Below are 22856 nucleotides of genomic sequence, written 5' to 3' on the forward strand. Positions count from 1 at the left end.
TTTATTTTTGACTGCGTTGGGTCTTCATTGCTGCGCGTGGGCTTTCTCTAGTTATGGTGTGCGGGCTTCTAATTGCAGTGGCTTCTCTTGTTGCGGAGCACGGGCTCTAGGTGTGCATGCTTCAGTAGTTGTGGCACACAGGCTCAGTAGTTATGGCACACAGGCTCAGTAGTTGTGGCTTGTGGGTTCTAGAGAGCAGGCTCAGTAGTTGTGGCACACAGGCTCAGTAGTTGTGGCTCGTGGGCCCTAGAGCACAGGCTCAGTAGTTGTGGCTAGCAGGCTCTAGAGCGCAGGCTCAGTAGTTGTGGTGCACAGGCTTAGCTGCTCCGCGGCATGTGGGATCTTCCCGGACCAGGGCTCGAACCCGTGTCCCCTGCATTGGCAGACGGATTCTTAATGACTGAGACACCAAGGAAGTCCCTGTTTATAATCTTAATACATTTTCCTGTGTAGAACAGACTAATACAATGGTCAGCAGAAGAGCTGGGGCCAAGGCCTGCCTATTCCTCATGCTGACAGTACATCAAGACCCCACCCCTGTTAACGGAAGGAAAGCGAGGACCTTCAAGTGGTTAAGTGACAAGACAGATTGATAGGTCTGAGGACTACCCTGCAATCAGATAAGAGACCATTTTCAAACAGCTTGAGTGATCAAAATTTACGAAGGAGTAAGGCTCTCCACTCACAGGAGGATTTAAATACCCCTGAGGATGGCAATACTCATTCAGGATTATAATCAACTCAATGTGGCTAATGGGATAAGTAATAATGAGTAGGGTTTACAAAATCTTAATTAGACAAAGTTTTGGAGTATGTAAAACAGGGAACATAGAACATAGAGAAGTAGTTTGATCTGTCAACAATAGTTATTTTTACTTAATTAGAAAGTATTCTTTTGTATTCTATAAGGATTTAAGGCTGGCTGAGTCACCAACAGGCGTATTTAATCCTCTGATTCCTCTCACTGAAACTATTTCATGAATGATCATGACCCAGAATTAACTCTGTTATTGGCTCTAACTGCCAAGTTCAAATGTTCTTGCTGATACTCATAGTAGCCTAACTTTTAACGGACTTAAGACTTTATGAGTGCATGCATAGTTTTCTTGGGTGTTTTTTTCTTTTTTTTAAAACAATTCACTGGACTACAATTATGTAACTACACAGTGCTTAGTTTTATGTACCTTATCTCATTGTGCACAATATCCTTTTGAAGTAGATACTATCATCTCCACTTTAGAAATAAGGTAATTGAGGCTTTGAGAGGTCAAGTCACTTGATCAAGTCACAACTAGGTTTCAAACGTCAGTTTCTTTGACGCCAAAGTTCAGCACTTCACCTGCCATTCCATACTCTTCCAGCCCTACTAAAAATCTCCATACTGAAGTTAACAAATGCACAACAAGAGCAATTCAGCCACAAGCTCTCCATTTTTTTAGATAAACCTGGTTGGCCCACCAGACAACCAGGATGAATTCAGGGTCGAAGGAAGAGAGGGTGAGCCCTATGCTCTGCTCTGCCTGTGACATCTGTCTTCCCAGAGAAGACAGTGAAGCTAGTCAACAACACGAGTCTTCAAAGACTCAAAGCGTCCTTTTTGAGGCCTGGGAACACCATGCAGAGTCGTCGTGGGCACATGTGCTGCCCGTGGCTGAGAGCCCTCTGGCTCTGCGGGGGAGGCCTTTAGTGCTCCGTAACAGGAAAAGCCTTCAAGGAAGAGGGGTTTGCGCTCTGTCCTTCTGACTGCAGAAGCCTGACTGGCTTCTCTTCTCTCAGTTATTTCATAGCACTCTCTTTGCCCACTTTTGCCACTTCTTTTGGTTTGTTTATTGCTCTGCAGGGGGCGCTGCACTCTGATGGGAACGGGGAGGTCTTTTAGAAGATGGCGGGAGCAGAAAGCAGCGAACTCCTCAGACAGGCACACACTCCAAATCAGCCTCCTTTGTTTCATCATATTTCTTTCCTTCAGGTATATACAAGTACTTTTTGATCTGTTCTCAGGTACTTTCCTTCCGTGGCCACATGCAGCAAATTCATTTGGCCTTTCATTAGATGCCTGGTGGTGACAGCAGAGGACGCTGGTGATTGTATAAGCCACCACAGGCCATTTGATTTTTGAGCAGGTCTTACGTGCCAGGCACTGTGTTATGAATCTTATATGTATTACCTTACTTAATTCTCACAACAGTCCTCAGAGACAGGTTCTATTTTTATGCTATCTTAAAGATGGGCAAACTGTAAGGGGTGAAGAGAACTAAGCTGGGCCAAGGTTACACAGCTATAAGCAGCACATGTTTAATTTCTCAAAATAGTTTTGCTGGGTGATTTATATATATTTAACTGTCACAAAAATCATGCAGGGGAGATAGTATATAACATCATTCTCTAGAGGATGAATTTAGCTCAGTGAGAATAAAATGTTTACATAATAAACCACAGGGCCAGAATTCAAACCAGGTCCTTCTATGACACCACACTGCTTCCCTTGTATTTGGCCTGACTCACACTCAAGCCAGTCTATATGAATGGGAAGCTTTTATTTTTATAGACTGCTAATAAAGATAACTTCACACATTCTTTTATAGATACAATCAAGTAAGTAGACACTCTTACGATGACATCCCAACAATCATAAGACTGAAAATGGCCTGGCTTGAGCATATCAGCCCAAAAATCAGTTGGTTCAAACACCTTCCTTCACGTAGGTAAATGGTAAATATATAGGATAGTTCTTCTGTTGACTTTCTTCAGAGATAGACTTCATAATTGTAACATTCAGAATCATATGCTTGTAATTTATTATTTTACACCATGGGAAGACATGGAATGCAACAGCATTTCCACTAAATATTTTTTGTATGTGTATTCTGTGTTTGTGTATTAGATTTGAAGTTCCTCAAAGCACTGATTTTTAAAAGCAAATTTATCTCTTTCTTATTAGATGGTATCATATCTTCCTGTTTGGGAACTGCCAGGGATATAGTTATAGTTAAATAATTCAAAAAAACTTAAAGAACACACCAAGGCACTGAACTAACTTTGTGAGAGACAAAAGGACACATGAAAGTTGGTCGCTAACTTTAAAGAGCTGATAATCTATTTGGGAAATTCAATCTTGACACTCCCTGGTTCTTCCTAAAATACTACCACCCCTGACTCCCTAATGCAATCAGATAAAATTCCACTTCAGGGCAAGTTAGTGTCCACAATAATGAGAATGTTATCTCAAGGTTAATACATGTCATATCAAACTTTCCTTACTGAAAAATACAGAAAACCAAAATAAAAGACAATTATACAATTTACCCGTTGCTAGTTAATTAGCTATTAGGATTCCTACAAGACTGTTATTACTGAATACATACACTTACCCCATTTCCTCTACATATGTGTATTTTATTTTTTGGCTCAGTTATGCTTTCTTACACACACCTATTCTTAACTTTATCCTGTTATTTTCTGAAAACCATTTTATTTTGCACAGAATGCTTCAAATTCTTACCCCATGCACTAAAACACTAGCCATCTCTCTTCTTAAAGTTTCCAAAGAGGACAAGCTCCACCAGGCAGGCTTTTAAATTCTACCAGATGAATTCTTGATGAAATCAATTATTTTTCTGCCAATATTGAACACTGTGGTCCCGGTTAACACGCTTTGCATAGGACTTCCCTGGTGGCGCAGTGGTTAAGAATCTGCCTGCCGATGCAGGGGACACGGGTTTGAGCCCTGGTCCAGGAAGATCCCACATGCCGCAGAGCAGCTAAGCCTGTGCGCCACAACTACTGAGCCTGCGCTCTATCTAGAGCCCGTGAGCCACAACTACTGAGCCCGAGTGCTGCAACTACTGAAGCACACGTGCCTAGAGCCCGTGCTCTGCAGCAAGAGAAGCCACTGCAATGAGAAGCCCGCTCACCACAACGAAGAGTAGCCCCCGCTCGCCGCAACTAGAGAAAGCCCGCACGCAGCAACGAAGACCCAAAGCGGCCAAAGATATATAAATAAATCATAAATAAATTAAAAAATGCTTTAAAGTGCTTAGCGTGACTGGTACCTTAATTACACTGATTTCTTTTAATTGATCAAACAGGTATTTTCACATGAATAAGATAAAACATTTGCTGGGATTTTAAGGTTTCAAATAAAAAGTTAACTGTTTTCGCCACTAGAGGGAGCAGAGAAAGTGCAGGTTCAGTTGTCAAACTGCTGAGGGTGGCATGTGGAAAGCTCCTCACAGAGAGAAGCAGTTAGTCTTTTACACTGATTGAATCTTTCATAAAACATTATTTTCAGAGCTCTGGCATGTACTGCTTGACCCTATTTATATGAATTGGCCAAAAGAATGAATGTATAGGCAACTAATTATATATTAGATCCCCTTCAATGATCTTCTATTTTTTCTTGAGATTTTTCTAGGTGAACATTTGGTTTTCAGGGATGGTCAATTTCTAGAGCCAGCAGTGTGACCACTTTAGGGTTTGTTTTCTGATGCATCAGCTAGTTCTTATCACTTATCAGGAGAATTAGCAAGTGCAATGGACTAAATGTTTGTGTCCCCCCGCAAAATTCATAAATTAAGCCCTAACCCTCAATGTGATGATATTAGAGAGGTGGAGCTTTCTGGAGGTAATTAGGTTTAGATGAGGTCATGGGGAGTCCACATGAGGGGATTCATGCCCTTATAAGAAGAGGAATAACCACCTGAGGTCTTTCTCTGCCATGTGAGAGCAAGGCAGCCATCTGCAAGCCAGGAAGAGGGCCCTCACCACAACCTGACCAAGCTGGCATCCTGACGTCAGACTTCTCAGTCTCCAGAACTGTGAGAAATGACTGTCTGCTACTGAAGCCACCCAGTCTATGGTATTTTGTTATAGGAGCCTGAGCTCAGATACCAAACAACCTACAAGTTTGCTGCCTTGGGGAAAATTCAGTAAGTGCATATTGAGCACCTATTATGTGCAATGCACCACACCTTAAGCCCCACAGGACACTAAAAGCAATAATACCGGAAGTGATAAATAAGAGGGACTGAAGTAGGAAGTTATAAGCTAAGGAGACAATGCTGCTGTAAATGACTAGGGAAGGAGCTGTAACACTAAGGTCCATGGGCCAAATTCAGCCTATAGTTGTTACTGTACATAAAGTTGTACTGGAACACGGCCACGCTCACTCACAGCCACTCAGTCTGTGGCTGCTTTCTCATTAATGGCAGAGTGAAGTAGTTGTGAGAGACTGTACAGCCCACAAAGCTGAAAATATTTACTATTTGGCCCTTTACAGAAAACGTTTGTCAATTCCTGGTCTATCCAGGGGAAGGGTGATAAAGGACTAAATTAAGGACATACCAAGAGGAATAGAAAGAAGAGAAACAAATTGATAGGGTGTATATTAGCACATTTGTGATAAAAAATTCCCATAGCTCATGATATGTTCTGCCTTTACAACCCAAAAGAATTAGAAATCTGAAAGGTATGTGGCATAAAACTTGCTTGGTTATTAACGCTCTCATTATAAAAACAAATTGAAAGAGATGTAAATGCATTTCTTTGTCTTTACCTCCAACAAAAGATCAATTAGTGGAGTCTGCTTGCTGGCAGGGGTAAGACAGAGGTTGTCTATTATTAAGACCCGCATGAAGTCAAAAACGAACTTTTTAGCAGGGTGATTGGTCAGGTATGTCTTGACACCCACGTTGCAGTACTCTGATTGGCTTCTGTTCATCCCTGTGTCTGCTGCAAAGGCTTTAAACTCTTCTGCTGGAGATCCAACTTCATCATCAAGATCAGTCACCTAGTAAAATCAAGTGGAAATATATCCTAGTCACATTCGATTTCATTTGATATTTTTACTTCCACCAAATTGTAGCAGCAACAGTATTTTTGTTCAGTGTCTCCCTCCTATTAAGCTATTCAGTGCATTACATCGTTCACTTTGCTTTACTTATTTTCTCTTTTCAGGGTGGTAATCGGGCACCATATGTCACGATTACTCAACACATGCTCTTTCTAATATTAAACTACTCACTGGCCACTAACCATATAACTGCTTTATGTTGAATTTTATCTCTATTGTGGATAACTGAACTTGAAATAAATGAAATAATAAAATGAGAATGACTATATTTGCTTATTTAAAACATACCTACTTAGAAGTCAAGTGTTATAGACTTTCAGATAAAGATCTGGCATAATGATTGCACCCAAGGGCTGACCCATTTTTGTAGGTTAAAAAAAAAAAAAAAACCCAAATAAGTAAGCAATACAAAACTAGTACCAAGTTTGAGCCAACAGAAAAAGAAAGAAGGATTAGAAGACAGATTACAAGATGCCGACAAGGAAAATACATCGAAATATTACTAAAATCTTTTTTTACCAAAAATGTGTATTCTAAAATTATAAACAAGCCATGGAGTTAAGGTTATGTGCTATACTTGCTTTTTTCCTAAAAATCGCCATAACTTTAGAACGAGTATTTCACCATTATACATGAAGAAAAATTAGTATGAAGAAGATACCTTATTCCAGCCTCTTGAGTAAGTGGTAGAAGTAAGACAAAACATCATGAAATTCTGAAGTTCTATGGAAGAACAACTGTCTTTTGGGTTCGTTTTAAAGAACAAAACAAGTATTTATACTACGTATGATTACAGTCTAATAACTTTCTCTTTAGTGCAAAATATGAAAAATAACCGTTGAACAAAATAGAAAAAGTTGAACAGAAGGGACAAACACACATGTCATTTCTTATAAAGACAATCAATCCTGTAATTAATTTGCAAAGACTAAATGCAGGAGATGCCTAATTCCTGAGATAAATGAAGTGGAAATAAATTTGGTCTGACTAGAGTTCTGTAACCTGATTTCACAACTATACAGCTATCATTAAATATAAGAAGAAATGGATCAACAACTGCATGAAGATGGAATTCACTAATGAGGGACTTACAAGAATATGGTAAATGAAAACAGGAAGTAGAATTCACTGTTATTTCAAGGGAAAGCAGAAGGAGCATGTGGGGAGCCAGATACCAGATAACGATGTAAGAGATGAAGCAGAAAGTTATGAAACTGTAACTTGGTGAGAAGCTTAAAAGATTGGCCAAAAAAATCTGCTAACCATTGGAGCAGACTAATTCCAGTTTTGATATTTTCCTCCCCCTTTCCTACCATCTCTGAGTAAGGGCGAATGTTGAAGGGGAAGACCGTGGCTGCTAATGCACACAGGAAGTCGGGGCTCATCCACATGGAGGCCAGGTCTGGGACATTGTGATACAAGTATCTAAAGAACTGCATCAGGGTCACAGGATATTCCCGGAGCCAAGATCCCTCTTCTTCTGACTGCCAAGGCTGTCATGGGGACAAGAGAGGAAACAACATGTTAGAAAAACTGACACTACTAAAAGTTACTCACTACTCTTCTAAAACCGGATAAATTGATGGTCCAGAACTCTTGTAAACCACACACAGGAGCAAACACACAGGCCAACAAATCTAGAAATAAGCTAAAACAAAGGTGATACCCCTAGAAACTGACAGGATATTTTTCTATTCATTTCAGTACTCACAGCTCAGTAACTAGAGTCTAATGGTTTTGATTATTCATCGTTATCAACATGAGTATGGCTGGAGCCAGTAGTGGCTCTATTCCCATCAAAGTTGCCCCATCCTCCATCACGCCAGAGAGTTAGGATTAAGATAAAAATGGGGAAGTTGGGCTTCCCTGGTGGCGCAGTGGTTGAGAGTCCGCCTGCCGATGCAGGGGACACGGGTTCGTGCCCCGGTCCGGGAAGATCCCACATGCCGCGGAGCAGCTGGGCCTGTGAACCATGGCCGCTGAGCCTGCGCGTCCGGAGCCTGTGCTCCGCAACGGGAGAGGCCACAACAGTGAGAGGCCCACGTACCGAAAAAAAAAAAAAAAAAAAAAAATGAGGAAGTTACTTGACCTTTCTGAGCCTCCTACTGTCATATAAAAAATGAGAACAGAGCTCTTAACCATTATGCAACTGTGATATTGTGATTCATAATAAGAAATATATATTTAGTCTTTGTTCCATTTCAGGCACAGAGATCCTAAAACCCTTGGCATTTCCTAAGTGATAAAAGAGCCATAAATGTGTCTTTTTGTTAATCATAACAAGCTGCTTTCCACCACACTTGAGTTTATGTTGATGGGCTGTCTTGCCAGGGGAACCAACCATGGCACTAGAAGGCTGGAAGTTAACCGAACCTGTTCCCCACGGCCCCCAGGGACGAAGAGGGGCTGGAGACCAGGCTCAGTCACCAGTGACCAATGATTTAATTAATCATGCCTGTGTAATCAAGGTGCCATAAAAATAAAAAACATGGGGTTCAGAAAGCTTCTGGACTGATGAACACGTGGAGGTGCTGGGAGAGTAGCAGGACGGAGAGGGCATGGAGGCTCCGTGTCCCTTCCCACCTTGCCCTATGCACCTCTTCCAGCTGGTTGTTCCTGAGATACGTCCTTTTATAATAAACTGGTAATCTAGGAGGTAAAATGTTTTCCTCAGTCACGGGAACCTGAAATTTATAACTGGTGAGTCAGAAACACAGGTAACAACCTGGACTTGTGACTGGCATTTGAAGTGGGGCAGGGTTGGTGGGGGGGAGGGGTATCTTGTGAGACTGAGCCCTTAACCTGTGGTACCCGATGCTACCTCCCAGTAGATAGTGTCAGAACTGAATTGAACTGTTGAACACCCAGCTGGTGTGGTGAAACCTTCCACATACTTGGTGACCAGAAGTGTCAGAAGTAAAGTAGCGTTGTAGTAGAATATTGAATAAAGTAGACACATAGGAGTTGTTTTTCCTTAAAAGCCTTACAACAATAACAGTGATGATGATGATAAAAGAGTAACAAAAAAAGAATATATTTCAACAATGCTTATCTTCTGATACTTCCCCAGAGAGTGGCTTCTTTTTCAGCTTAGATTTTTATAATTGTTTATGAATAAAAACCAAAACAAGAATCCCAAAGCATTCTAAATTAACACATTTAATAGTAATGTTCTTTTCTTAGATGGCATAAGAATAGTTTTGACTAAAATCAGATTTATCAGGTACTTGTAATCCAAAGAGTCTGGTTAATAATTCCTCTTACAATGTGATCCTAAATCGTGTAAACAAATTAAATCATTATTCACGGTATTCCTGTAAGAAAGGTAGGAACATACATTTTGTCATTTACTCTTTCAATTTTTCATATCTAAGTTAGAAATAATTAGAATAGAAAACATAAATACAAAATAAAACTTGCACTGATAACATTTTAAATCTCTAAATGAGAGTGATTTTAAAAGTTCAAACAACATATTGCAATGACATTCAGTACAATATATATTCGTTATATACACTTATACATTGAAATATGTATTTTATAGCGCTAACAGCATCAGTTAACACTTATGAAGTGCTTACTCTACACCAGGCACTCTTGTAAGTGCTTTGTGTATATACTAACTCATACATCCTCACAAGAGTCCTAAGAGATAAATTCTATTATTACCAGCATTTTATACATAAGGAAACTGACGCACATGAGGTTAGTATGTCTGAAGTACCAGAGTAGGGATTCTGAACCTAGCTCCCGAGCTCAGGATCTTAACAACTGCATGGTCTTTCCTTACACTAAAGATAACAAAACACAGAGGCTGAGGTTCCAGAGACCACATAGTAAATAAAGAGTTATGACAGCAAAGGATTCTTCTATTTTAAAAAATATCACAGGCAGGAAGAACTACCGACAGGTATCAGTATCTCAGGAACTTACTGAATTCAGCATGCTGCGGAGCATCCCCAATAATAAAAAAGCAGCTTCTGTGCATACGTTATGGATAGAAGAGACCACAGTTCCACTGGAGGCAGGCACTCCAAAGATAAATGTCCAAATGGAATCTAAATCAAACTGCAGAGGTGAAAGTGAATAAAGATTAGCCGTTGCCAATTTTTTTCAGTAGAGACCCTCAAAAGTTCTAATATTCTAAAATTTCTTTGAAATTAATTAGTTTTTTCCAAAGTGAGCAATGACAAAGAGATAGAGACCTAGCACTCCTCCCTCCTATATTTTAAAACTCATTTTTACATTTACAAGGCAAAGTGAATATTATGTATCATCCCGTCTTAGATCTATGTTAAAAACATCATTTTCTTTCTTTTCCCTAAGGAAAACAAACAAAAATAAAATACTTGCTAATTAGCTAGGCGATGAAATTAAAGAACTGATGGTCTTAAGCAGGATCTTTTTAAAAAGCACATTGAACTTACTCTTTCCCCCACTCTCAGCAATGTTCTAATTCACTTTTAGGTTACATACAGATGAAGATTTGATGAAATAAAAATCAGTTTGAGGAGATTTATTCATAGTAGTTTTATATAACACTTTATGACTATGGTGTCATGCTTATTTTGAAAATTACATAACCAACCAAACTCTGCTAAGCATGAATCTGTACTGTGACTTAATGTATGGGTACAGACTCAGCGTTTTCATTTAAAAGGTTTTGTCAATGACTAAAGTTGATTTGAATAGCATTTTGGCATTATTATGGAAGTATAACTGAGTTTAAAACTAAATTCCTATGTCTTTGCAGTGCCACAAACATGAACTATATAGAAATATCCATGACAGTCTCAGATTAGAAATCAGGTAAAGCCTTACTGTTTTCCTAACGTGGACATTATCTATCATTGAGAATTTAAAAACATTTTTCTAATCAGACTTGTACTAAGAATCCTTTCATACCCACCCAATTTATGGTATGTACACTACTCCATTTTTAATTTTACAGGAATTATATTTCTAGATAAAATCATGTTACTCAAAAGAATTCTTTTGATCACCATTAAAATATCATCCAAAGTCTTCACGCATATATAATCATATAGAGTAACCATAAAGAGAAAAAGACCAAATAGGTACAAAGGACTTCTTTTTGGGAAAATTGTCTATGGTACTTTCCGATTTTTATGTTCCAAATCAAATCCCAAACGTGAGAAAGGGATGGAACCAGTTGATTTTAGTGTGATTAACCCATCACCCTGCGGTGACTTTCTAACAAATGTAATTACACTTACACCCTACTAGATAATTCCTACCTGGCAACCCTGCTTACATCGGCTGCTGATGACAGGCACACTGACCTGCAGGTTCTCAGGCAGCTCACTAACTGGCTGCTGCAGAAACAATGCCATGAGGAGAAAATAGAGGGCAGGGACATTAGTGTGTTTAGGAAGGAATGACTGAAGAACTGGAAAACCAGGAAAATGACAAGCATCCCGGTTAATCTCCCTGACAGTCGATCTCCCACCAGCACTCCTGCCCACGTTGAATCCTAAGAGAAGAGGAAACAACGATAAGGACAAAATTAATAATCGATTACCATGCTACATTAACAAAGAAAGGAGTAATTCAGCATATGTGACATTTCCATCCAGAACATTCACATTAATATAAGTAATTAACTATTCAACTGTTGAATTAATCTTTCAGTCAAAAGTTTTACTTTACTATCTCTTTGACTTTGGCAAGCCTGTCTATTAGGATACATGTCGCAAAACACAGCTGAGGCAGTCAGATACAAGAGGTAGTATAAATTCTACTCATTAAAAGAATGACCTCCAAAGAGCTCTAACATTTCCCTAAGAAGAAAGTAATATTCAAAACAGCCAGAATTTAAGATGCTACAAAAAAATGTAACTTAAAAATATAGTTAATATATTTCATTTGTCCTGAAAATCATGATAAACTAATTACCTTAAATGATCTATGAATCAAGAGACAAGACAAAATGAATATGCAAAATAATCTTTCCTCACAACATGATCTGTAACTCTGCTGGAAAGCTGTCTGGCAGTGGGATAGCAAGTCTGAACCCACTGTCACTGTGGTTATCTGAACATCCAAAATCTGTTCTAGAACCACAGCTCTACCAGGAGATGATCACTGCTTATTAATGTGGCTTACAGCACCAGCCTTTCTATCAATCCTGTTTCCTCCTTTATATAACTAACTAACTAACTTTGGGAAACAACTCAAACATCTAGTTGTTTTTGTTTTTTTTTTGCGGTACGCAGGCCTCTCCCATTGCTGAGCACAGGCTCCGGACGCGCAGGCTTAGAGGCCATGGCTCACAGGCCCAGCTGCTCTGCGGCATGTGGGATCTTCCTGGACCGGGGCACGAACCTGTGTCCCCTGCATCGGCAGGCGGACTCTCAACCAGTGCGCCACCAGGGAAGCCCTCAAACATCTAGTTCTTTTGCCACCCCAAACCTAGTACAGTGCTCAGTACAGAAGAAATGTTGGCTAGAGATTCAATGGAAAACTTCTGCAAACAGCAAGATGAAAGATTGACTTTTACTCTGAAACAATTTTTATTTCAAATGAATATTCACATTTTTTTCCAAGTTCTTTTTTCTATGATGAAGTAAGCACATACTTGTTACTACTTAAAATAATGAAAGAGAAATTTGTATCTAGGTGGCTTTTTAAACAGTTCATCCAAATCAATTGCTCAGTGTGATATGAATTAATCTTCTAAAGCATGCTCTTCTAATTAACAAAAAATTGGACAGCAAATTACCAACCTCTTTCATGTATCATCTCATTTCTTAGACAATGGGCATGTAAGAAACTGCTATTATCATTTTTATAATGTAGAAAATATGCGATTTGTTCTAAGTCATAAAGTTAATGAGTGGTGGCACCAGGACTTGAAGCCTGTAAAGCTAAACTGTCTCCGTTGGCCTTCTCAATGACATTGTCACATTTCTGAAAAACTGGCTGCATTAGGATGCTGGGTGATTTTTGTTTGTAGTAAATTCTAAATGAAATCATGAATATAAAAAAGTCTGAGCCTTAAGAAATCAAAAAACATAAAGTGGTATTTTATACATTAAGTAGGAAAAGAAATTTTGATCAAATTATATGTCCTAAATGAAAACCAATACTAGCATTAATTTTCCTTTCCAAATTTTCACACTCTATTTCCACCCCATAATTGATATTAAAGAATATCTAATATGTTATTAGCAATTAAGCATTCATTTAGATTCAAGTTACAGCTACATGGAAGGTATTTTTATAAAGAAAAATCTGACAAAAAACTAAGAAATATGAATAAAATATTCAAAAACTTTAGGTTGTTCATCATATCAAAGAGAAACAGAATCAAATGAGATGATATATCTATATATATGTAGATATAGATATACATCCGTATATATACACAAGTATGTATGTATCAGATATTCAGGGAAAGTTATATTAAATTTAATCCAATTTAAATTAAACTTAAATACCTAGATTTCTCTTTTAGAACCAAAGCAGCATATGCAATATACAAGCAGGTATCAATGAAGCACAAATAAATTCTAAGACATGAAGTCAGGTAGGTCAGATAAGTTAAAAGCACCTTTTCCTGATATTACTGAAGTGATGTAGGACAGAAAAAAGGACAGAACTGACTGTCAGAAGACAGATACTCAGACATATTACTGTCTGACACAGGAAGCTTATGTATTTAACAGTATTATTTTCCTAATTAGAGAGAAATTAATTCTTAATGTATACTCATTAGGTTTATTTCCTATAATATATAACTTATATACCATAAAGTACATACACCCGTATCTGGAATCCTGAAGGCAAGTGAGATGACATATGTTAAATAATTTTGCAAACTGCAAAGTCCTAGGTGAAACTTAGGTATTATTTTGGCCTTCAGTGAGAAGCAGTGCTGTCAATTAGCATTTAAAACTCTTACATTCTCTGAACTCACTCTGAATTGTGCCTTTCACTGTTTATTCTCTTAGTAGCTACTAGCTACTATTAAGGTCAAAAAGCTAAATTTCTTGCTATGAAACTGCTTATGACACTTGTTGGCTATATCTTTCTCCCAGAGTCAATGCAAAACAGCAATCTATTTTTCAGATCATAAAGTCTCTATAATGATAATAATTTAAAATGCATTTTTTTTTTTTTTTTTTTTTTGCGGTACGCGGGCCTCTCACTGTTGTGGCCTCTCCCGTTGCAGAGCACAGGCTCCGGATGCGCAGGCTCAGCGGCCATGGCTCACAGGTCCAGCCGCTCCGCGGCATGTGGGATCTTCCTGGACCGGGGCACGAACTTGTGTCCCCTGCATTGGCAGGCAGACAGACTCTCAACCACTGTGCCACCAGGGAAGCCCTAAAATGCATATTTTAAAGCAGACAAGTTTCTTGAGAAATCATTTCACAGTGAATTTCTTTCTTCATCACAAAGTTCCTTGAGACGTTTTTCACATGTGAAATAACAATAAAATAATCCTATGGTGTAAGCTCTATCTTCCTACCATTTGCTTTAACATTTGACAAAGTAGTGCAGGTTGCACCTAGGTATTGATACTTGAACATTTTTTTTTAACAGATAAATTACATATTAAATTCTGATACCTAATTTTTCCACCTGACAGGGTAAATAGTTATTCTTAATGCTTATTGCAGAATACAATTATATATGATTTTAAACTGTAATGTTATAAAGACAAATATATTTTTTAAATACTTTAAGAACTGAATGACTATAATTTTCAATAAAAACATTATCTTAAATATATATTTTCCAAAATAAGATCATTAATATGAACAGAAATATATACCAGTTCAAATAAATCTAACACAGGAAACTGTAATTTTCTAATATTGTTTAAATGCTCAGTTCCGTGTTGAAAACAGCATAGAACCAGTAAGCAGAGAATAAGGAGCTTTGGCTGAAACTTCAATGAGCTTAAATATTTGTGTGGCAATATAACATAACTATTAAAAGCATGGGTTTTGGATTGAGCGACCTGGATTCAGATTTTTTTTTTTTTTTTTTTTGAGGTACACGGGCCTCTCACTGTTGTGGCCTCTCCTGTTGCGGAGCACAGGCTCCGGACGCGCAGGCTCAGCGGCCATGGCTCATGGGCCCAGCCGCTCCGGAGCACGTGGGATCTTCCCGGACCGGGGAACGAACCCGTGTCCCCTGCATCGGCAGGCGGACTCTCAACCACTGCGCCACCAGGGAAGCCCTGGATTCAGATTTTGACACTTCTTACCTGACAAGTGACTTCACCCCTATGCCTTGACTTTCTCATCTGTAAAATGGGTATTTATATATCATAGTGTTACTGTGAAAATGAAATAAGTTATTGTGAAACTGAAAAGTGTTTGTAACTGGTACAGAATAGATGCTCAAAATATTATTATTAATTCAGTTCTGATAATTTGCAAATTATTTATAGATCAGAAAGAGGACTATACAACAAAAAGAAATCATAAGAAATTTACTTGAGTTTTCACATCTTAATATCCTGTCTCTGACTTCAGTTTGATTTGCAATTAAAAAAGCCAAATTTGAAACTTTTTATTCTTTTTACTCTATCATTAATCAAAATTCATGACTCAATGGTTGTTAGACAAACTGAAGAGTATAAGCTTATATAAGATTTAAAAACAAAACACAAAACAGCTTATTTCAAAGCAGCCGACTGTAAAAGTCCCATACCTAATACAGTCCCGATCTTATTGGTTAAGACGGGATCTGTCTGCTCCAGCCACCCTCCACCACTGAGTCCTTCCTTGAACTTGATGAGAATAGACTGATTACTCAGTAGGACGACAAGAATCCTCATGGCTGCCGTAACTGTGGTGGAATGCAAGTGTTCTTCCATAAACATCATAATCCAGTCAAAACCCAGCGTCCTGACCAGCTCTTCGCAAGCTCTATTCAAAGATAGATGGATTAAACAAAACAAACATTAATTTAAAGGATTATGATTTCAAATTAAAAAAAATAAGACCAGTTTCATTCTTGAGATACAATAAATTTCAGGGTTTAAAAAAAATCTATTAAAAGTCAGTGGCAAATCTTTCTTTTGTCTACCATGAATTAACTAGTAGTAGCAACTATTACCATCAATGCTCAAAAGATTTTACTTACTGCAAATTAATGCTTGTCTTTTCTTTAGATGTGTAAACCAGTTTTAGTAAGATATCTAGAAGTCTGTTCCTCAAAAGTATAAGATTGGCAGATACAAGACCTCCAAACTCTTCTTCAGTTCCTACAATGAAAATAAATACATTAAATTGCCCTAGCTGATAAACTAGGATAAAATATCCAACACTGTTCTAGGAAATCTCACTGAAACACACCTTTCAGAAAACATTTTCTCTAGGAGTACTTTCCACTCAAGTGAACAAGAAAAAGGGTCCAACATTTCTCTTTAGAATCCTGAAAACTGTTCATTTACTTATGAAATTATCTAAACAAGTGATAATAAAGACTGTGAACCCTTTTTTATATTAATATTCCCTTCTCCTACCAACAGGGGTAAAGTAATCAAACGAGGATCACACGAACAAAAATAACAATGCAAACCCTTAATTTCTAGTCTTTTTGAAGGACTTAAATGGTTAAAATTTCCAGATTTAAAAATGAAAAGAGGAAGCATAAATTATTCAATAATTATAATACATAAAGTAAAGTGAGAATTAAATAGCACAGACAAGAGGGAAAGGCACACAAATGCACAGGAGAACTTGGGGAAGAAAGGAAGGAAGACATAAAGCTTACGGTTCTCAATGGATAGTACTGGAAGCACAAGGGACTGGGATCAATGGCCTAGTGTTGCAGGCCCAGCTCTGCCACTAAGAGCTCGGGGTTAGTAAGTCACAATCCACATGCTTTCTTTCCTTTATTCTATAATTGAAGCTCAGGCTAAAGTTTAATGACCATGGTTATATGCTTTTACTTGTTTGGGCAAGGGACTATTTTTACTTTTAAATAGTATCTTTTAAAATGCTAACTTAGTGCCTTAATCATTGAGAAGGGTGCTTTAAGCTTACCAAGGGGAACTCAAGATTCCCTCCCAGGCTAACAGGCATAGGACTGGTAATTTACAAATTGCCTTGTGACAAATGGAATGGACAACCTAAATTGACAAATGAATTACTTCCTTTCAATAAAATGACAATCCACATAGAAATTAAGAATTCTCCTTAGTTTTTATGCCTATTTTTTTCACTGTCAGTTATGTCCCGCTAATTTTCAAATACAGTTTAAAACAATTAACTCTGAAAGAAATTTCCAGGTTAACTTCTTTCCATTCGAACTGATGCTTTACTCCACATTTCACTGTGCTTTCATGCAATTTATTTTATTTTGCATTAATTATTATATCACCGTTCACCATTATTCAAGCCATTTTTTTGGCAGGTGTATCCTGAATACTATGTAAGCTACATGAAAGAAAAAGTTATGGTTTTAATTTTTTGGAACATCCTGTTATACTTAAGACGGTCCAGTCCACACAATTAAACAATCAAGGTCATATACTAACAAGACCAGCAATATGCTCCTGACTTTCTCTATTCTTTCAAATGGCGATAAATTGATGAGGAGACTAGTCTAATCAACTTGGCAGATCAAGAGAAAATTTTCCTAATTTATACATCCCTGCTACTGTGCTCTTGTCAAAAAAAGTTTATAGCACTAGTTGTAGTTATTGAATTCAATGGCCAGCAAGAAATATGGAGACTAGAGAAATATTTTTCCCATATCTTTTTTTTTATACTTGAAATAAACATGTTATACAGTTCCAAAGATTTTAAAAGGACTTTCCTTTTTTTTTTTGGCCGCATGGCACAGCATGTAGGATCTTAGTTCCCTGACCAGGGATCGAACCCGATCCCCCTGCAGTGGAAGTGTGGAGTGTTAACGACTGGACTGCTAGGAAAGTCCCAGGACTTCCCTTTTTAATTCCTATTTACTTGGCTTATATTAATTCAGAACTTAGAAATAATCTTTGTATAAAGTAGAATAGTGCAGTGGTTTAGAATGTTAGTATTCAGGATGGCTTAGAATGTTGGACTACCTGAGTTCAAATGCAGTAGTATGATCTCAGGTAAGTTTCTCTTAAACCTTCTGGGCCTCAGTGTCCTCACTTTTGTAAAACTGTGATAACAACAGGACCAATTTCATAGGACTGTTATAAGATTATATAGAGCACTTAACAGTGCCTGGCAAATATTAAGCACTAAATAAGTGTTATCCATTGATTTGATCTATATGCCTCTCACCCACTGCTAATTTGCTTCACCAAAGAAATATCAACATTCTTCCAAATGGTAGGAAGTAAGTGGTTACTGGCCTTATATTCTGCTCTATGATTAGTAGAAGTCAGCCTCTCAAATCTCTGTTTCACCTTTGAAAAACATAATTACACCACTTTCTCTTCTTATTCATGAAGCACCAGAGAGGCTGTGCTCTGATTGATATAGCCAACGTGGAAGAGAACTCCCAGATGGATAGGGTCATAAGAGTTTTAAAGGAAATCATTTATGTGACATAATTTGGGAATAATGTAACAGGATAATAATGTAAATAATGCTGAACAAATATAAAATATTGTGAATTTAATTACAGGTTAATCTAAAGGTCCTTTTGATGTTTTCCAAGCAAATCTCCTGCTCTAGAATACACAACTGGAAAAATACATTCTAACAAGAGAAAAATATGCTTCAAGGGAGGAAAGTTTTTTTTTAAAAAAAAAAAGTGGTTGTCATGGGCCCAGGAACTACAACTTAAGAAAATTTTATTCTACACTTACATAAAGTGAGTCTAGTAAAATGTTCTTTCCCTCAATGACTATTAAATATTTAACAGGGAAATAAAAATAACCGCAATATAGATACAATTCACTTTAGCAAGAATCGATGTTTCTGAAGAGTTTTACATAAATTAAAAAAAAATGTTCAAAAATTAACTGGAAGAGTTTATTATTTAAAGGAACATTGCTATAAATCCTGTAAAAATAAGAAAGATTTTATTTTTAAAGTAAATTCACACCCTATTCAATTTGTAGGTAATTCTGTACTTCTGCATATTGTAGAGCCTTGGTCTAAGACAAATACATCTGTGAAAGACCAAAAAAGTAATGTAAGGAGAAAAGTAATATAACAGTGTCACATATAATTCAGGTCTAACTTGTGTCAGAAGAAAACAGGGTATAGTAATTAGGTTCCAAGCTCCAGAACTGACTCACCAGTGTCAGGCTTCTCTTCATGGTTTATTTCCATAACTACAAATTTCTCACAAACTGCAAAGGTTGGTAAAGTAGAAGAAATAAACTGGCCAAACCTTTAAATACAAGAAAAAAGAGGTTATAGATTTTATTTTTTCTCTCTCCGAAACAAACAATACTAAGAAACAAAAAGCAAAGAAATGGAAACCAAAATAGTACTTCTTATTTTAACTAATCTTTTACAGACCTCACATGATTGTATTTCATTTGCTTCCCCTCGAACTGTTGCAAATTAACATTATATGTTATAATGTTTTAAAATACGTATAGGGAAAAATACACTTCATCAGAAATATGAGTCCTTTAATGCACTAATCTAAATTTCAAAAACCAAATGGTATGATCCAAATTAAAATGTCCTAACATTATTTATATGGATCTACTGTAGCCTAGTAGTCAAGTACTTGGGTTTTGGAAACACGGGTAAGATCAAAATCCTAGCCCTATCAGTTTTTAATCATGTTACTTGGGGCAAGTAGCTTAACCTCTCTGGGCTTTAATTTCTTAATTTGTAATGCAGAGAAAAATAAAAGCCTTGATAGGTTTCAGTGATAATTTCAGCAAAGTGATCATCATAACACCAGGATAAGACCTAAATAAATATTGTTAATAATAATGACAAGCTCCAAAATAATTTTTAAACTCCAGTTTTAAATCTGTCACCAAGTTAAAAAAAAATGCTTTCAAGATAACTGTATATAAAATGAGTGATTTATGTGCTACATCAATTAGAGATTAGTTTACTGGGAATACTCTAGCAATAATGTGTGATTTCACCTGTAATACCTGAGCAATTACATGACAAGCAGTGATTAAGTCTAATTTAAGCAGTTATCTACTTGGAAAATATCTTAGGTAGTTTTTTTCCTTCCATTTTCAGTCAAGATGAGAATTATCATGTGCCTATTAGAACAGTTCTACATACACTCCATAAATATGTCTTAAGCCATATTTCACACTGGCAGCAAAATAATACTCATATAAAAGGTCTGAATATACAACAATAAAATACCACCATCAGTTTGGGTGATAGAGAACAAATACAAAAGACATGGCATGTCCACTTTGGGTGTACGTGCATGTGTATATGTGCTTCTGCACGTACATTTGAGAAGTAGCAAGGCTTGGGGAAGAGGGCTGTGGACCAAGAATTCCTACACTGAACGTTTTTATGTCCAGGACAATCAGCCTCACTGGGCTAATTTTAACAACTTTTCTCACCAGAATTCTATTATTCGCTAGTGACAACAACTGGCTTTGCAAGATACATTCATGTTTTCCACGCCTTACAAATATCTTGAATAGTATTACTTTTACACGTGTTACCTAGGCATAGGAACCAATTATGTTCATCTCAATCATCTTAACCTCGTTGGTACTTTTAGTTAACAAACAAACAAATACAGAAGTTTTCACTACCTGAGCAGATCATTGCTGTTGGGAAAACCTTGCAGTAAGAAGCTCAGCACATTACTAATAGCAGCAATTGTAGGCTGGGATAAAGACATATCTCGAAGAGTCAGTAGTAGCTTTGGGATTAGCTGGAATTCCCTCATTAACTTGGCATTCTTTGAAGCTTCACTATAAGAGAAGGAAGATTTTATACACTGTACTAGTATCTCTTCTATAACTGAACAGCTAACAATTTAGGTATCAACTAATACCTGGACTCTGTGAGCAATTCAATGAAGTGTTCAAATAAGGAAAGATGAAGTTCATACGGTGCATGGAGCCAGACCTATAATAAAATAAAGACCAGTGGTATATTTAGGGTTAAAAATACCCCAAGTTCCAATCCAATAAGCGCAAATGCAGCACATATAACTTATTTCACTTAATTAATTGAATATAACCACTTCATTAGTTTTTATTTATTGTAGCCCTTTAAAACTGCCTGTATATAGGACTTCTGGTTCTGTTCATAAAGAGATAATTGCTGTGGAAATTACCCTCCTAGAGTAAACAACTAGAAAGGCAAGATCTATAGAAAATTTCTCTGGAATCAATGACTGAATACTATTAGTGAATACTGAATACAATATACTGAATAGAATGAATACGGAATACAAAAACTGAATGACAGGCATCTTGTGTGGGTCCAAAACTGGAAATAACCACTGCAAACTGGCACAGCAAACAATTCCTAAAACTCACAAAGGGCTGAAACTACTTTGCACTCCCACCAACCAGTATAGAGACTTCAAAATACATGGGAAGGTTGGGTAGAGGTCTCAGAAGTGTAATACCTTAGTAGGGGGGCTAAATTACCACTAAAGATTAATCAAAGTCCACCCTAACAAAGCTTAAAAGCATGCCTCAAAAGAATCAAGATAACTGCAATACTAGAGCAAAGTTTAATACTCTTTAAAATAATAAAACAAAATTTAGCATTCAACAATGTAAAATTCAGCATCCAATCAAGTTCCCAAGAATGCAAAAAAAAAAGGGAAAATATGAGCCATAAGTAGGAGAAAAAACCCAATCATTATAAATAGGCCCAGAAATGACAAAGATGATAGAATTATTGAGATCTTTAAAAAGCTATTAAATATGCTCCATAAGCTAAAGAATGTAACAAAAAATATGAAAATGATGAGGAGAGATATAGAAGATAACCAAGATCCAAAATGAACTTCTACAGATGAGAAATAAAATATTCAAAATGAAAAACAGGGGCTTCCCTGGTGGCGCAGTGGTTGAGAGTCCGCCTGCTGATGCAGGGGACACGGGTTCGTGACCCGGTCCGGGAAGATCCCACATGCCGCGGAGCGGCTAGGCCCATGAGCCATGGCCGCTAAGCCTGCGCGTCTGGAGCCTGTGCTCCGCAACGGGAGAGGCCACAACAGTGAGAGGCCCGCGTACCGCAAAAAAACAAACAAACAAAAAAAAGAAAAACATACTGGATGGGACTAACAGAGGATTAGACACTGCAGGAAAAATGTTCGGTAAACTCAAAGACATAACAACAGAAACTATTCAAAATGAAGCATGAGAAAAAAATACTGAAAATAAATGACTAGACAGAGTATTAGTGACTTGTGGGACAACAGCCAGGAACCTAAGATACATGTTAACTGCAGTCCAAAAAAGGTGTGTGTGAGTGGTGGCGCTGGAGGGGTGCGGGTGTCGACCAGGGAAAACAGCTGAAGAAATGATGGCTAAAAAATTTCCCATTTGATAAAAATGAGAAACTCACCAACTTAAAAAAGTCAACAAAGCCCAGGCAGAAGAAACATAAAGACAAGGGAATAACTGACAATTTTAAAGTATGAAAAGAATAAAAATCATCAACTAGAATTCTATTCTATGCAAAAATATCCTTCAAAAAAGAAGGAAAAATACTTATTCAGATGGGACAATTTATCACCAGTAAACATGCACTACAAGAAATGTTACAGCAAGTTTTTCAGGCAGACATATCATTCCATTACAAGATGGAAGTCTGGATCTACACAAAGGAATAAAAAATGCCATAAATACTGTTTGCTGCATATACTATGTGGGCAACTATAAAAATTTTTTAATGCCTTTAAAAGATAATCGACTATTTAAAGCAAAAATAATACAAATATTCTGGGGATTATAAACATATAGAAGTAAAATGTATGACAACAATGGCACAAAGGACAGGAAGGGAGAAATGGAAGGGTACCATCGCAAGGTTTTTACACTATAGGTGAAGTGGTATAATGTACTTTGAAGACAGACTGAATTGTTACACATGTATATTGCAAATTCTAGAAC

At 37.2% G+C, this 22856-nt stretch overlaps 1 protein-coding gene across 7 annotated transcripts in view; it reads right to left on the bottom strand.

Annotated features, from left to right (window-relative positions):
* The window catches only part of WDFY3 (WD repeat and FYVE domain containing 3), a 261585-nt gene that overhangs the window by 69326 nt on the left and 169403 nt on the right, over positions 1-22856 (bottom strand). For 6 of the 7 annotated variants that reach the window (XM_082838933.1, XM_082838932.1, XM_082838927.1 and 3 more), the window contains 9 exons: positions 20777-20850; positions 20532-20693; positions 19074-19168; positions 15971-16091; positions 15536-15753; positions 11110-11345; positions 9785-9919; positions 7165-7344; positions 5555-5788 (listed from right to left, as the gene is read on the bottom strand). In XM_082838933.1, coding sequence (XP_082695059.1) covers positions 5555-5788; positions 7165-7344; positions 9785-9919; positions 11110-11345; positions 15536-15753; positions 15971-16091; positions 19074-19168; positions 20532-20693; positions 20777-20850 — 1455 coding nt within the window. The remainder of the gene's footprint in view (positions 1-5554; positions 5789-7164; positions 7345-9784; positions 9920-11109; positions 11346-15535; positions 15754-15970; positions 16092-19073; positions 19169-20531; positions 20694-20776; positions 20851-22856) is intronic. The other variant, XM_082838928.1, reaches the window with a different exon arrangement.

Source organism: Leucopleurus acutus (genome assembly GCF_964270905.1).
Source record: "Leucopleurus acutus genome assembly, chromosome: 4".
Taxonomy (NCBI): domain Eukaryota; kingdom Metazoa; phylum Chordata; class Mammalia; order Artiodactyla; family Delphinidae; genus Leucopleurus; species Leucopleurus acutus.